The 16,981-nt window shown below is 41.3% G+C and overlaps 2 protein-coding genes across 2 annotated transcripts; one reads left to right on the top strand and one right to left on the bottom strand.

The window, feature by feature from the left end:
- Window positions 1-2,494: 2,494 nt before the first annotated feature.
- Window positions 2,495-4,986, bottom strand: LOC308086849 (serine/threonine-protein kinase NIM1; the record flags this gene model as incomplete). Its single annotated transcript, XM_080430493.1, has 3 exons — window positions 2,495-3,244; window positions 3,569-3,837; window positions 4,806-4,986. 3 exons carry the CDS (start codon window positions 4,984-4,986, stop codon window positions 2,495-2,497), a joined length of 1,200 nt encoding a protein of 399 aa, XP_080286619.1.
- Window positions 4,987-9,067: 4,081 nt separating this feature from the next.
- pole4 (polymerase (DNA-directed), epsilon 4, accessory subunit) lies at window positions 9,068-12,190 on the top strand. Its single transcript, XM_080430201.1, has 4 exons — window positions 9,068-9,515; window positions 10,322-10,406; window positions 10,619-10,660; window positions 11,939-12,190. Exons 1-4 carry the CDS (start codon window positions 9,201-9,203, stop codon window positions 11,950-11,952), a joined length of 456 nt encoding a protein of 151 aa, XP_080286327.1. The 5' UTR covers window positions 9,068-9,200; the 3' UTR covers window positions 11,953-12,190.
- The last annotated feature ends 4,791 nt before the right edge of the window (window positions 12,191-16,981 follow it).

Below are 16,981 nucleotides of genomic sequence, written 5' to 3'. Positions count from 1 at the left end.
ATATTCATAATATACACTGTATCTAAGTCACAAGTGGTTGAAAATGATGATGACCTGTGGGCTGAAACGTAAACGTTGTCTCTATTATATCTTTGCTGCCAATAAAACATGGTACTACCATGTGAGTAGGCCTATGTGTGCGAGTTTCTGTACTTTTTTACCCTGCATGGCCGTTTCTCAACCCAGTTTTAAGATGTGGGAGTGACTACTGTAAAAGCTTGTTACATAACATCCGAGAAGTATCCATGAACTGTAGTGCCGTTTCCACATTGCGCCAACTGACCTACTGTACAGGGAATGTTCTGTGGAAAACATTCTGAGTTGGTTGACACGCAGCTCCAGTAATACACTTTATAAATCATGTTCCGTGCCTACAAAAAAACTCTGGCTCTGCTCTCTGCTCTGGTTTGGAGCCAGTGTTGGACAGTGACAAAGTGTATTTGCAGTACTGTAGTTAAGAACATGTTTTGAGTATCTGTAGGCTACTTTACTTGAGTATTTGTGTACATTTCAAAGACAAATATAGTACTTTTGACGTCACTACATTTCTAGGAATGGAAAAAGTATATTATCCACTTAAGCCGTATTTTAAACATTGTGAAAATAGCAGATCTACAAACCATTTTCACTATTATCACTATTATCTTTTTTGGAGAAAACTCAACATTACTGCTTGGAGCAGAGGTCATCATTCAAATCCTGTGACACCACGCCTCCTGCTGGAGGGATGATGCCAAAACTGCTTGTGCTAATAAGACTTTATGATTCAGATACATTAGACACATTAATGGTCTGAAAACATTTTTTATTATTTCAGGTAAGAGTACGTCATTCAACAATGTAGTGCTATTGAATGCACAGGGGTTGGGTAATTTTCTTCTGACCTAATACTGAGGAAGACCTGAGGAAGACCCTGCATGTGTGGATTGAACAATCCGTGTTATATAAGACAACTTGACTGGAATGATAAAGTACACAACAGTTGTACTTGTCATTAACATAAGTATTAAATTAAGGCATTTTTGTGTAAAGCCACCCCAACTCCACAAACATGCCTCACACGGTCCCCGGACAGCCGTTGTTCACCACCCTCCCCTCAGGCAGGCTCAGAGACAAACACACACACTCACTCACTCACTCACTCACTCACTCACTCACTCACTCACTCACTCACTCACTCACTCACTCACTCACTCACTCACACACACACACACACGCACGGAGCAACAGATCTGTGGAGAAGCTGCTGATCCCATTTTATATGACTGACAATTATGACTACACACATAAATATATATATATATATATATATATATATATATATATATATATATATATATATATATATATATATATGTGTGTGTGTAGTCATAATTGTCAGTCATATAAAATGGGATATATATAAAATATATATATACATATATATATATATATATATATATATATATATATATATATATAACACCTGGGATTCGAACCCGGGTCTTCCGCGTGGAAAGCCAACATCTTAACCATTAAGCCAAAGGGTATTCCCTGTAGCTTGGGGGAGATATTAGACTTTCAGGCCATCAGGCTGAGGTTGTGAACCACCACACTTGTATGTATGTATATACATGTGTATATGTTATATTTGTTTATACATTTGTATACATATTTTTCCTGTTTTTATTTCTTTTATGCTTTTATGCCGGAGTGAATTGCTGACTCAAGTATGCAGCTAAGTTCGGTAACTCTAATGACTCTCTAATGAAAGTAACACAAAATCTAAAGCCATTAACAGAAAACTGTATATATGTCTGAAGCTGAGAATATACAATATTGACAGGCCCTTTTAACATGATTGCATTTGGTTTTGCCCAAATAGTTAAGCTAATGTAAGCTACTGCATTTTAACCCATCCATCAATCAAGGAGGCTTACTCAAATTAACTTTTGCCCAATCCCTTACTTTCTAGGAACCATTTTCACATGGTCTTCCATATACACATTAATATGATCAAAAAACTTCTCCAGCATAATCAGTTATAGATATTATCTGTGGCCTGTGGAGGAAGTGAGCAATAGAAGTAATTTATGTTCTGACTAAGCGGTACAGGGAGAAACAGAGAGAGATAATTGATTCATTAATCCTTTGCATCAGTTAAGCTCAGTGTGCTGAGTTAAAGCAGGTGATGTAATCAGCCCAACACAGCAGCCAATTACAGAGATCAGCCCAGTCCTCCAAGATGAGACAGACTTAAAGGATAGAGAAGAAATTAGCTAACCCTGACATATTGCACAACAGCCTGTGAATTCTCCTCAGCACAAGATGGCGCTATGCACCACCTTTTATAAATAATGAGTGCAGACTGGGGATTCACTAGCACACTCCCCAAGTCCTTGAGTGAATGCAGGATGTATTGTCCATTTCAAAGTGTGTGTAAAAGAGGTGTGTGTGTGTGTGTGTGTGTGTGTGTGCGTTTATGTTACAGGAGCTACTGTAAGTAAGCACATTTCTATTGTATAACACAAACGACAGTGGGGTTGTGTTTGTCCAAAGAGCACAGAGCAGAACTCTGTGTTCCATATTCATCAGAGTCGACGGCTGAGAAACCTACTTCCTCCCCTGACCTCTTCCTCTGGGCCCGGTGCAGGAGGATCCGGTAGGTCCCTGTCAGCGGGCTCCGACAGTCCAAACAAGCGTTGTTTTGTAACTGGCCCGCAGAGATGCCCAAGTTTGACAGCGAAAGCTTCGCCTCCTGCTCCTCCAAACACAGAGTCTGGGACGTCTGGATTAAGTGGGCCGGGGACTGTGACAGGGAGGCATAAGGCAGAGGGCAATCGATCCCTTTGAGCCAACTGCTACTTATGACCTGGGAAAGAGAAGCGCGGTCAGCAGGCACGGGATGCAGCATGCCTTTGATGAGCAGCTGGCACTGGTCGGGCACATAGGGAGGGATGCTGTAGGCCCCTTGGAGAATGCAGCGCTTCAGCGTACTCATGCTATCTCCGTGGAAAGGCATGGTAGCCGTCACCGTGAAGAAGAGGAGGATGCCCAAGGCCCAGGTGTCTGTGTAGCGGCCAATGTAGCCATTTTTCCTGAAGAGTTCCGGGGCAGAGTAGGGCGGCGAGCCACGGAAGGAGTTGAGGACCTCGGTGGGGCCGCTCTCTGTGCTGAAACCGAAGTCTCCCACCTTGATGCAGTGGCAAGTGGTATAGAAGACATTCTCTGCCTTTATGTCTCGGTGGATGATGTTTTTGTCATGCTAGAACAAAAAAAAATTAAGATGCTCGATTAGAATTCTTCATTTTATACTGTATAACCATGAGCAAATTACTACTGAGTATACTACTATACTGTAGGTATCTGGTGGTAACTACAGTTTATAATTAAATGTAATAGTTATTGACAAGAACTGTTGCTAGAGCATCTTGCTCACAGAAATTGAGAGCAAAAGTCACTTTCATTCACAACAATGACAAAATGTATGCAACTTCCCAAAGTAAAGCCTAATTTGTAAAAGTATACAGCGGTGTTGTGAAAAGGGGCAAAAGGGGTTAACTGGAGGTGCATTTTGATCAGAACTCACCATGTACTTGACAGCAGCGATGACCTGGGAAAAGATGGTCTTGGCCTCCATGTCGGTGAGCTTCCCCCTGGTGGTGACACGTGTGTATAAGTCCCCACCGTTCCCATACTCCATCACCAAGTACAGCTTTCTGCTCGTCTCGATGACCTCGTAGAGCCGCACCACGTTGGGGTGAGACAGCTTCTCCATGCAGCTGATCTCTGAGGCGAACAAGGACTGGCACTTCTTGTCCAGGTGCATCTTGTCCATGACCTTGACGGCTACCCTCTCTGACAAAAGGAGACAAGAGGAGGATTAAAGCCGAGTGTCAGAGAGGGGTTAAACAGGTCAAAATGTCTGAGGTCAACATCGGGTTACAGGGGGGGAGAGAGAGAGAGAGAGAGAGCGAGAGAGAGAGAGAGAGAGAGAGAGAGAGAGAGAGAGAGAGAGAGAGAGAGAGAGAGAGAGAGAGAGAGAGAGAGAGAGAGAGAGACTGTGCAAGAAAAAGAAGGCAGTAAACCATCACATATAACATCTGGTATAATCTTGTGAAGGTCTGCAGCAGTATTATTTAAGGTATGATAAAAATGTGCCTAATAGAAGAATATCCCCCCTGCATGTGAGCAGACGCACGCACGCACGCACGCACGCACGCACGCACGCACGCACGCACGCACGCACGCACGCACGCATGCACACCTACACACATACACGTACATAAACTCCCTGTCCATGGTGTTGTTTTCCAAGGAGCATCTCAACACCATGAAACATGACATTAATTCACTGCTGGGGGTGGGGGGTAGGATCTGCGCTGATCAGCGGGGCTTATCCAGGCGACCACCCCATATCCACTGGCATGTGTATTCACCTACAGACCCCCTGGAGTCACTTATTATGTGGCAGAGAGAGGAGACCAGAGACCCTGGGCAGTCCAGTGTGGTCATTGAGGAATGCCAAGTATGATTATTTTAGATAGCTACACGCAGAGTATGGGTAAACCATGCAAAAGGAATCAGTTTTATAGGATAAATTAATGGATGAATGGATGGATGAAAGAAGGATAAATTGCACAATGTGTGAATTACAAACACGTTGACTTGTTAACATAAGTATGGTACAATCCCAGTGTTAATGTATCCATTTGTAACTCTGAGAGTGCGCAAATGTAACCAAATGGACCCTTCCGGGTCCATTTGGTTACATTTGCGCACTCTCAGAGTTACATTAACACTGATTCTACTGTACAGGACCTCACCTTTAGTCAAGGTGTGAACGCCCAGTCTGACATGAGAAAAGTTGCCATGTCCTATCTCCCCTCGTAACTCGTAGAAGCTGACCCTCCGGCCCAGAGTTAAGTCGTTGACGACCCTCTCGTTGTGGGCCATGTCATAGACGACCTTCTCAAGCGGCGACTGCCTCATCCTCTCCCAGTACATCATCTGTGGGACGGTGCAGGCAACAGCCAAGGATGGCAAGGATTTGGTGGACTCGTCCACTGGCAGAGTCTTTTAGGCTTCGATTTTTGGTTCTCTTTGTATTTTGGCCATGGAATTGTTTTGATGACTTAATATAGGAAGAAAGAAGTTAAAATGGTTAAAATGATTACATTGTTAAACAAATATTCCAATCTTCTGTAAATCCATTAATTAAAATATTTTTTGAATAATACAATATATCAATGATTTGATTTACCTACTTTCTTATGTATAGCACAGTTTCTTTGAATATTGCACAAATGATTCAGTAGTAACGTATGTAAAATATGTGTGCCCTTGCTAACTCAAATGATTAGAAGCAACTAAAGATATTGGGATGCTGGTAACTAAGGCATCAGTGTAAAATAGTGTCTACATCATAAAATGTCAATTAAATCAATGGCAAGAAAAGTCAGTTTTGGTCCATTATTTTATGGTTACATGTTGTTTTACTTTCAGTATTGAATCAATCAAAATCAAGTAAACAAGGACTCTTGAGTCTTGAACTAGGTTAGTGGTGAATGTGCAGACAGCAGGGTATCTGCTCTGTCTACAAGAAAGTAATCAGTTCCCAGAAGTTTTCGCCAGCTCTCACAAGAAAGCGGTAATGAGATTAGTCTCCATTAGAAATCAAACTCACTTCATGGTAACCAAACTCTGCATTTTGCGTCACAGGGGATTAAATCGAGGGAATCTGTTCTTAGGTCAACTTTAACCACATCACTGCTTAATGTTTGGAAAAGTGTCAGTAACAAGTAAGCAGATAACAGTTGCTGAATTTACCTTTTGAGAAAACTGACACACACATTACATTAAATTACATTACAGTCATTTAGCAGACGCTTTTATCCAAAGCGACTTACAATAAGTGCATTCAACATAGGTAGGGAACGAAACTACTAATCACCAGAAGTCTTAAGTGCATCTCCTGCAAAAACAAGCAACCAAGAGTATACCTAGCGCTGAGGTACTACACACAGTACTAACGATCTTTCAAACACCAACACATGAGAGTGAACCCACAAATGGTATTAAATGGGAGAGGGTGTGGATGATCAACTTGATGATCAACTTCTTATCTTTTGTGATTTCACATGATTCAGACACATTATGTCCTCTTTGGTATTTGATATGTACAACATTTGGGATCCAATACTGTATTGTACGACAATTGTGCTCAACCTGTAGGGCGGGTCCCCACATGATTACTTTTACTGCATCAAAAGTAATCAATACACTATACTATAAAAACTGTTCAAACATTGGCCAAATTCTCAAATAATATAAGAAAGAGGCAATAATTGTGAAAATAGCCGATCTACAACCTCACAACGCCTCGCAATGCGAGGCGTTGTGAGCTTGTAGATCTGCAATTTTCACAATATTTACCCGTGGAACTGAGTCAAACTAAATGTAATGCCTCAACTCGTACAATTCCAAGTGCTTGTCAGGCTGGGGGGTCCCCAGTTCAAATATGATCACTTTGAGGGGTCGCAGCCTAAAAAGGTTGAGTATCACTGTTGTATGACGCAAGCATAACATCCATATGATGTGAATTACTTAAAATTTGCCTTGATGTGGGCTAGTTTCACCCACACCAAGAGAGAAAACATGAACAAGTGACTAATGAGTTCAGCAAGGCAACACAACACAGGGTCAATAACGGAGTTGACCTCGATGAATTTCTGTGCAGTGTCTATTGCAAGTTTGACATTTTTCCTCCTTCAGAGTGGGTTAACAATAGCACCCGTTAGACCTTATGCAGATGATTAAAAGCACAAATCCTTTGTCAGTCAATGCGGGTCAGGATTATGGGCCTGCTACTGGGTTAGTTCATTCTAGTGCAGCATGCTATTTATGGAACTCTGATGATTTGCTAACTAAGTGACTGACATAACATGATAAATAGAACCGCATGATGATGTGTTAAACAAACGTAAAGCATTACACTATAGACTATACTATAATGTAAGAGGGATATGAGATAGGTCAAGAATACATACATATTGGAACTAAAGAATCAATCAATCAATCAATCAACAATAATAACAAAAAGAGAGGCTACAGTAAGTAGTAACTTGAGCATTTCAGCTCAGCGGTTAGAAATGTTACACACACACACACACACACACACACACACACACACACACACACACACACACACACACACACACACACACACACACACACACACACACACACACACACACACACACACACACACACACACACACACACACACAGAAACATTTCTAAAATGTTCAATAAGTTTCTGCCCAATGTCAAATGTCAAATGTTTGTAGCTTACATGAGAGCTGGGGATTCTTCATGTCTCTCCCTCTGACAGCTATAGATGACTGGAGACGAAGTGAAAGGAGCTTCAGGAGGCTAAACAGCTCACCTCTTGGTAATCCTATTAACAAAATGTATTAATAAGCATCTATTATCTAATGAGAGTGAAACCCACCCTGGTTGGCATTCAAGGCCGATATAAGCATCAGGTTCTATTGACACAGACAACAAAAAAATATTGCACTAATTTGGAGGATTAATTTTGAATCTGAGGAGAATATGATGTGTAAGAAAATATAACATATTTTCTTACACATCATAGTGTTTGACCATAGTTTGAAAACCACTAGCCTATATTATAGGCTAGTGGTTTTCAAACTATAGTCAGGGTAGCCCCCCAGGGTATGGGTTCCAGGGGGCTTTAGCTAAATTAGTGTAACCACTAATATTGTATTACCCAATGTACAGTGCAGAAATGTAGACATTCAATATCATACTTAATAAAACGTAAAAAATAATACATCAAAACCCCTGGCTTGTAAAAAATATCTACTGGTGTCACTGACAGTAAGGTATTTATGATATAAGTATATGTCAGGTAGGCCTACTTACTTATCATTCTAATTTCGAAATCCTTTCTTAACATCAGTGGTGTAAAGTAACTAAGTACGTCTAAGTACTGTAGGCTATTTAAGTACAATTTTGAGGTATTTTTACTTTAATGGAGTATTTCAAATTTTCAGTACTTTTACTTATACAACACTACAAATATTGTACTTTTTACTCCACTACAAATATTTGAAAACTTTAGTTACTAGTTACTTTGTAGATTTTGATTATTATTACAAAAAATATATGTACCATTTCAGCCCTCTTGTAGATCTGCTATTTTCAAAAGATGTTTTAATAAATTAGACATATGATATATATTATATAGACATAATTTGATGCCAATATTTTTGTACTTTTACTCAAGTAAATTTTTAATTCCGGACTGAGTGTTTCTACCATAGACTGTATGGGTTTGTACATTGCAGTATTGATACTTTTACTTAAGTAAAACAATGTAGTACTTTTTCCACCACTGTCCTTTCTTAACATTTTACCAACTAGTTGGGATGTCTTGAACATCCACTAGTGACACATGAACCCTTGATTGGCTTTAGACTAGAGCCAATCGTAAGCTCCTACTTTCTAATTCGACCAACCGCCGACGAGCACCAGTTGGCGGGAGAGGAAGAGGCGGGACACTGAGGTCCTCCATTGACCAATCAGAGCACACTCCATTCAGTGTTGCCATGTCGGCTTATTATAAGCGACGTTGGGCTTCTTTTTCTGTAAAGTTGCATGTAAAAAAATAATTGGTGGTTGCGGTTTTGTGGGCTTGTTTCTAAAATGTACTTACTTATTTAGGCTTTTCTTCCAATTTTTTTAAATTATTATTAAAACCAGAGGTTATTAATATTTTCATGATTTTTTTTTGTGTACCCAGGGAGCATTTGTTGTGTTATTAGAATGTTTTTTTTTTTAAATCCAAATATTCCACATTTTATTGCGTGCAGGAGTTTTTTTTTTTTTTTTTTCAATAGAAGATCTACAAGCTCACATTGTGAGCTTGTAGATCGGCTATTTTAAGATACCGACGCATGTAGGTTTAAATTAAAGGTCTCACGTGGCCTAAGTTGCTTCTTTTGGGCTTGTTTTCCTCGACCTGGTTGCTTGTTTCTTTCGCAATGTCTGGCAACGCAGATTCCCTTCCATTGCGCGAAAACAACACGCTGGCCGAAGCCAGAGCAGCAAATGTGTTGATATGTAGAAAAACAACAACAACAACAACCTTGTCGATTTCATTTTAACATCTCTGTTTGTTAGAGAACCAGAGAATGGCAGCTACAGTGGCGACCCCCGTCAGCCCCACCACAGAAGCCGAGGCGGATCGGAGCCTGAGTGAGGAGGAGAGCCGAGGAGGAGGAGGAGGGCATGAGGCGGAGGAGGAGAGCCGAGGAGGAGGGCATGGAGGTGGAGGAGAGGAGGAGGAGAGCGGCCAGCAGACCGGAGGTACCGGGCCCGTCGCAGGTGGTGCTCCGCACAGCCGCCTCTCCAAGCTCCCTCTGGCCCGCATCAAGGCGCTGATGAAGGCCGATCCAGACGTGTCTCTGGCCAGCCAGGAGTCTGTGTTCATCATCGCTAAAGCCACGGTACATCATTATACACCACGTTACAGAACAGCAGAAACGCATGTTCACATGATGCTGACACATTAGCATAGCTACCGAACGTGGCTGTCATATCATGACAGTCATGGATGAACTTCAACCTGGTGTTTGCACTTTCTCCCTTATTGGTCCGTACATCTACATACACGTTCAGATTTAAAATATAAAGTGCTTACCCCATGGCCACGGATGTCACAATTGTGTTCGGGCCCTCAGAAGTATCTCGTATCTTCCGTATTGTTCAATAAAAAGCATTTTAATCCGATTGGTGGCCAATTTCTCCGTGTTGGCGCCATTGTTGCTATTGTTGAAGGTTTCAACTATGCGACCCTATCGGTTGGGAGGTGTATTGCACACAAGAGGCATTATTATAACTATGAGAAAATGGCCACCGATCGGATTAAAATGCTTTTTATTGAACGATACGGAATATACGGGTACTTCTGAGGGCCCGTACATAATTGTAACATCCGTGGCCATGGGGTATAAGCACTTTATATTTGGAATCTGAACGTTTATGTGATGTACGGACCAAAAAGGGAGAACGTGCAAACACCAGGTTGAAGTTCATCCATGACGGTCGTGACGACCGTCGTATGTATCCATGGCTAGTCCTTGGCCAAATGAATGAGGATTTAACTCGGACAGTGATAGTGTACAAATGGAACCTCCATTTGGTTCCATATACTGTCAGAGTAACAAAATTGCATAAATTGAACACTGATGACTTTACTGTGTAAAAAGTCGACCCAGATAAATTACATTTAGCCTTGTTGTGCTCCCAACAGGAGTTATTTGTTGAGATGATTGCCAAGGATGCTCTGGTATATGCCCAGCAAGGAAAGAGGAAAACGTTGCAGAGAAAAGATTTGGGTAAGTTGTGTAAAAAAGCCAACATTCCCTCCTGATTGAATTTCTGAGTGACTACTGGGCCGGGAATGGGGTTTGGTTATGCTGTGGCCTTACGGAAATCAAAATGATTGTACACCACCACATTGATATAGTTTTAACTTATGGGACCTACTGTCATAATCTTAAACCTACTTGTAAAGATTCATAATGTTTTCCTCTCTTCTACTTGACAGACAATGCAATAGAGGCCATAGATGAGTTTGCTTTTCTAGAAGGTAAGCAATATATCAAGCATCATCTGCCTACTGCTGCTGTAAGATAATTCCATCTTTTATTGTTTCCTGTGTAGACATTGTTCAGTCATTTGTGACCAGGATCAATATAAAATGAAAGTTAAAGGTAGGGTAAGTGATATTATAACCTCATTAATATAGAGTGTTCAGTAACAGGAGTTTCCCTGTCTCTCCAGCTCCTCAGTTAAAAAATATATATATTTTCAGGTCAGGATACCAATTTGGTCCAATCAGGAGAGAGGACTCGCACAGGATACCTGATTGGGTGAAAAATTGCAACCCCCCCCCTGAAAATGTATTTTCTGTTTATTAAAGAGGTGGAGAGACAGGGAGACTCCTGTTACTGAACATACACTCTATAGCAATGAGTAGTACTATCAGAATATAGTGCTTTAACCTTTTAACAAAAGACTTTTTGTTTTAACCCAAAAATATCACTTACCCCACCTTTTTTTAAGGATTGCTCATACAATTGGTCCTCACTAATGCTCATTTAAAGATGGTACGATTATAGTCTACTCGCTCTGTGTCTCAGAGGTGGGCTGTGGACAGTTCAGAAACGGTCACATGATCAGTAGGCCGTTATGAATCGCACATCTTTTGTTATGGTTTTCATAACACCACAAAGACACCAGAGGCATCATTTAAAAAAAGATTTCAAACTTTTTCTTTTTAGTGATTTTTTTTAAAATTCATCCAAGTATGAGAAAGGCTGTAGTTTCTAGTATCTTGGAATCCCCATCTGAACTGTCCACAGTGGCGTACCCACTGTAGAGGCAGGACAGGCGGTCGCCTGCCCAACTAAGATCTCGCCTCCCCTAGAACCCAAAAGGTGTCATTGCCCGCTTAATGTCCTCAAAGTCACGCATCCAACAAGCTTTGAACTGAGCAGATTGGACCTTCCGTTCCAGAGATAGTGACCAAAACATCTTGAAAACGGCCACTTTCACCGGTTTTCGATCGCCGATTTGGGGGGGGGGGGGGCTGCAAAAAGAAATCTCGCCTGCCCTAAATGTAATTCCTGGGGACGCTACTGACTGTCCATCCTCACGTTTGTAATGTGAATTGGTACTATTTCACTCGTTCACTCACACACACTCACTCACACAGACAGACAGACAGACAGACAGACAGACCAATAATTTGGAAGGCATAACAACATACAGTTATTATGGCATGCAAACTAATCCACATTAGTTAGGCCTATAATGAATAAAGGTTATTCTGTCACAAATAACATTCTTCATCCTCTCTGTCTAGGTACGCTGGACTAAATGCCACGTAAGGACACTGGACAGGACTTAGCATCTGTTACATCAGAGATGTTTTTCAGTACGCTGACACAATTTACTGCGGAGAACTGGAACCATTATGTTGTCAGAATTACCAATTGGACATTTGTAAATGCTTTTTAAAATATGTATATATACAAAATGTGCCATGAAGATCTTTTTCATGCTAAGACTATTTATACATCAGTGGTATCAGTCGTGGTCAGTCTTTTACTATGCATGGAGTTTGCTCTTTTGTAAATATTTGTTAAATAGTACAATAAAATAAATCTGTTTTGAAATGATTCATTTGAGCCATTGTTTCGTTAATCAGAAATGTTCAACAAGTCCACCTGATATTACAGCATATTAATCGATGTGAAATCAATTCAATGTCACAGTCATTGAGGGCCCTTTTACCAGAATCATTATAGAAATGGAATTTCAGTTGGGTCTTGTGTTGACTGTTTGCCCTTTTTTTTTTTTTGCTGCCCTCACGGGACATCAGACAGACCAAGAATGACTTTGCAATATGCCAGATGACTTATCTGTATGTTCTGTAGTTCCTTTGGGACACCGACAATTCCAAGCTTTAACAGCCATGTAGTGTCATTTATTGTAGATTTTTTTGTTTATTTCAGTGTTTTACGTCAGGCGTAGAATAATTCGGCTGAGCCTGCTGTTTTATTTTCACGAATAGCAGATTGATCCGTTAAGGAAATCACGTGGAACAATGGGCCGCCATGGATGGACGAGGTCAATTTGGGCTCCTGCTGCAAAACCAATCGAAGCACACTGTCGTCAGCAGGTTTGGCTAAATTAGAAATATATATTCCAATCAGATCATTCTGTATTTTATTTTGACCTTTCTACAGACGATCAGCGATGGCTTGGCAGTGGCTGCATGCCATTTTTTACAGAAAACAGCAAGAGATTAGTAATAGATCACAGTAGCTCAGGCTTGTTGGCAGACATGCCAGTGAGATTGTCTGTGCTGGTGGTCCGCTCTGCTACGGAAAATGAAAATGATCTGGAGCAAATCGAGGGTGGGTTTAACCGTTTCAATCCGGGATGAAGTACAAAAGTATTGGCATCAAAATATACTCGCCAAAAAAATATATAAGTGACCCTTGTATCTGCAAAGTGACCAGTAACTAAAGTTTTCAAATAATTCTAGTGGAGTAAAACTACAATACTAGCCTCTGAGGTGTAGTGGAGAAGAAGTAAAACTATTGAAAATTGGAAATACTCCAGTAAAGTAAAAGATACCTCAAATTGTACTTAAGTACAGTACTTGAGTAAATGTACTTAGTTACTTTACAACATTGGTAAATGGTGCATTTTATATAGCACAGGTGCCTTTATCCAAAGCGATTCACAATGTACATTACATTGATTCTCTATTCACACACTAATGCCTCTGGAAACCATGCAAGGCACCAACCTGCTCATCAGAAGCAGTTAGGGGTTACGTGTCTTGCTCAAGGACACTTTGACATTAACACAGGCGGAGCCAGGGATCAAACCAGGAACCTTGCAATTCCCAAGTGGACGCTTTACCTCCTGAGCCACTGCAGCCCCTGTACATGATACTTACTAGTATACTTATTGACAGCTCATACATTATGCTGACCTGGTCAGTCCATACGCAAATGACCAGGACAGTTAAGTCTTCTATTTCGTATTTTTCTGTCATTTCTTTAGCAAATATGTCATAGCGCACAATGAAAGGCAAACAACCCAGCAGAGAGCACCAGAGCCCAGACCACTGTTGAACAGAGTTTCAACGTTTTACTTTTGCTCCAAGCCATGGGTACTTGAAGCTTTCCCCAGTGTGACTTTTTCTGTATCATTGAGAAAATCAATTCATGTTTTGAGTTCACATCAGAGATGTATGAGAATCTCCCTAGACAGAAATATGTGTTGTACTTTCTGGCAGCATTTGTTAAACATATCCATTCCTGACAAGTGTTCAGTTTCACACTCGCAGCACAGTCGAGACCCCTTTAGTTTTTGTGACTGGGTTTTTCAAAATAAATGCTTTAGTGTGTTTAAGCAAACACTTTCCAGGGTTTAGTGTTTCGGTGGGTAATGAAACAGGCCTGTGAGAAGCACAGATGTTAGGTTTCAGAGGAGAGGGAGGTCCAGTCGACTCCCTCCTGAAGAATGCTTGACTGGCAGAGGGGAACACAGAGTCCTGCTCTTTTCTAATAAACTGTAATCACAACATGTTGCGGACATGGACATAATTTTACTTCCACAGTCAATAAAGGCATTCCATTAAGGAACTCACATGTGAAGTAAGTTAAAGTTCAGATCCCTCCTCCTCCTCCTGTCCTCGGGAGAACATGAAGAAATGAATCAGGGATTAGATTTGCTGGATTGATGGTCGTCATTTGGACCAGTAGAAGAATGGCAATGGGGGGAGGGGGGCGGGGTCAAAACATTTATACTGGAAACTCTGTTTTCTGAATTGCATTCCATACAGCTTACCAAGTGTCTTATATGGTCTTATATAGCTCTTATAACTGTATGTTTCCTCTCAAAAAATTGGAAGCAAGAATTTACCCCCTGCACCACATCCCCTGAAAATCCTTTAGCTTAAAGCTGCCATAGCCTCCCAACATCTTGTCCGTCAACATCTCCAGGAGGCTTATGATATCCTACCGTACACCTCTGTCCACACTTTCAGAGAGGGTAAAGGTTATTATAGTCGGTCTGAATATTGAGACCTGACACTCCCCTGTGTACCCTGTTTTTATTTTTGTCCAACTTCTAGGATGTTTGTGTGTCTGTATACCTCAACGAGAGATTTGTTAATCGTTGCAAAGATATGCAGGAAATGTGTTTGGCCTTACAAGCAGACCTGAAGTCATGTGGAAGGTATGTTTTTGCAGCTGAGAGATTCCAACCTGATTTCTTGAGGGTCAAATTCTTGAACACCTAACCCCCTGCCACCCCCAACTCTCTCTCACGCACGCACGCACGCACGCACGCACGCACGCACGCACGCACGCACGCACGCACGCACGCACGCACACACACACACACACACACACACACACACACAGTCTTCCCCACCTCACCCTTCAGGACAGCACATTTCCACTGCCAAGGCTCACGCAGTATGTACACAGACATGATGGGAATACGCTGTGGCCATGTCGACCGAATATTTTCTCAGCCCTCCCACCAAGGCAAATTTTCTCAAAGATGAACTATCGTGCCATAGGAACTTTAAGGCATGGCACAGAGTTATATTACTTGACCTCTGCAAAATGTACATTACATGCCAACAGCACATTAGTGATGACCCTTAATTACACTTTTCCAGTGAAGCAATGCATGGAGAGGTTCTGTGAGGTGAGTCATATATTTCAACCAACTCCATGCCAATACGCTGAGTGTTCATCTACTCTTGGGTATTTCCTGAAGCATGTCCAAAGTATTTAGCCTAATGAAGTATGATGTGTTATACTTCATTTCATTTTGCTTTAGAATTTATGTAACTAGTCAAACATTTTTATAGTGTTTTTTCCCACATCCTTTCTGCTGGCTTATTTTAACAGAATACCAGCAGGTGAAGGGAGGCTGTTTTGGTAGTGGGAGGAAGGTGATACATGGTGAAAAGTGGAGATTTTCAGACAATGTAAATGATCAACGCTCCAAGGAACATGCAAAGCATTGGAACATGGGGTCAAAAGTCTATTCAAATGTTTCCTTTCCACAAGATGTTCCCACATGATTAAAGCAATAAGGCAAGATATTGACTTTCAGAGTGCTCCCATATTACTTCCCATACTGATCAGGGGATAGTAACCAAACACTAAATACTGTGATAATGACTGCATGTGTTACCTCTAATCAGGCTTATTACCAGTTATTGGCATTTGTTTAACATTTCTGAACACAAGCAAAAGGTTCTTTCAAAGGAAGACAATGCTGAAAAAGACTAACTTCAACTTGTTTCTCTGGGTAATCAGGTCCTGCTGCTGTCTGGGTCAAAGCCTCCATTTAATGGTTGTTGATGACTTTCAGGGACTGCCTCACAGCATATTCCTGTGGTGTTCAGTTATGGAAGCAAGCACGCATCGTTATCTATGATTTATGGTCGGTGCGAGAAATGCTCAAACCCTGTATGCAGATTAAGAACATATTTCAGGACCATGACCACTTTAAATACCAAATACAGGGATGTGCCTTGTTCCAGTCATTCAAAAACGACATCAAGAACTTAAATCAAATCACAATATTCGGACATGTTACAAGACTATAGATAAACTCCCATGCAATGCAAAGAGGCAGTACGAGGCATTGCATTTAGACAGAATAGCACACATCCACTTTATTTGTGCATGTCAATACCTTCACTGTGCGTAACATTTAGAATCCGCTTTATAATATGTGTCAACTCGGTGCATGCATTATGTCAAAGTTTGTAGCCGTGTTCGGGATACTATGGTGCATATAGCAAAAGAAAGGTGTCCAAGCTGGATCTTTTTTATTGATTTCATCAGTTCAAATGATTTAGATCATAATGATGCAGTATAGGCAAATCAGAGAAGTTAGACTAAAGGCGGACTTTTTAAGCCTGGAAATGAACAAGCATTGTGTTAGAAAGCGATTAAATATGATGTCTTATTCACTAAGTTCAGAGGCAGAGAGGAACAAGAGAGTGCCATGAAGGGAACAAGATGGGATGAGAGAGGTGGAGGGAGAAATGACAGTACTGTTGAGTGTGAAGGAAGAGGAGAGAAACGAGTGAGAGGCACAGAAGAGGGAGGGAGGGCCAGAGCAGCAACTGAAGTGGATAGATGGGGGGGTGTGGGGGCGGGGGTTAGGGAGGGAGGGAGGCTGATAGATAGATAGAAAAAGAGAGCTAGAGTGGAAATGAGTGACTGGGTGAGTGTGAGTGAGTGAGTGAGTGAGTGAGTGAGTGAGTGTGGTGGGGAGGGAGGCATAGAAAGAGGGAGGGAGTAATATAATAGAGGCAGCCATAGAGGGAGAGGTGACAGAGAAGATTGTCCTCCTC

Source organism: Gymnoscopelus braueri (genome assembly GCF_963280865.1).
Source record: "Gymnoscopelus braueri genome assembly, chromosome: 6".
NCBI classification, from domain to species: Eukaryota; Metazoa; Chordata; class Actinopteri; order Myctophiformes; family Myctophidae; genus Gymnoscopelus; species Gymnoscopelus braueri.
Note: the sequence above shows the minus strand (reverse complement) of the source record. Positions and strands in the feature narration are given on the sequence as shown.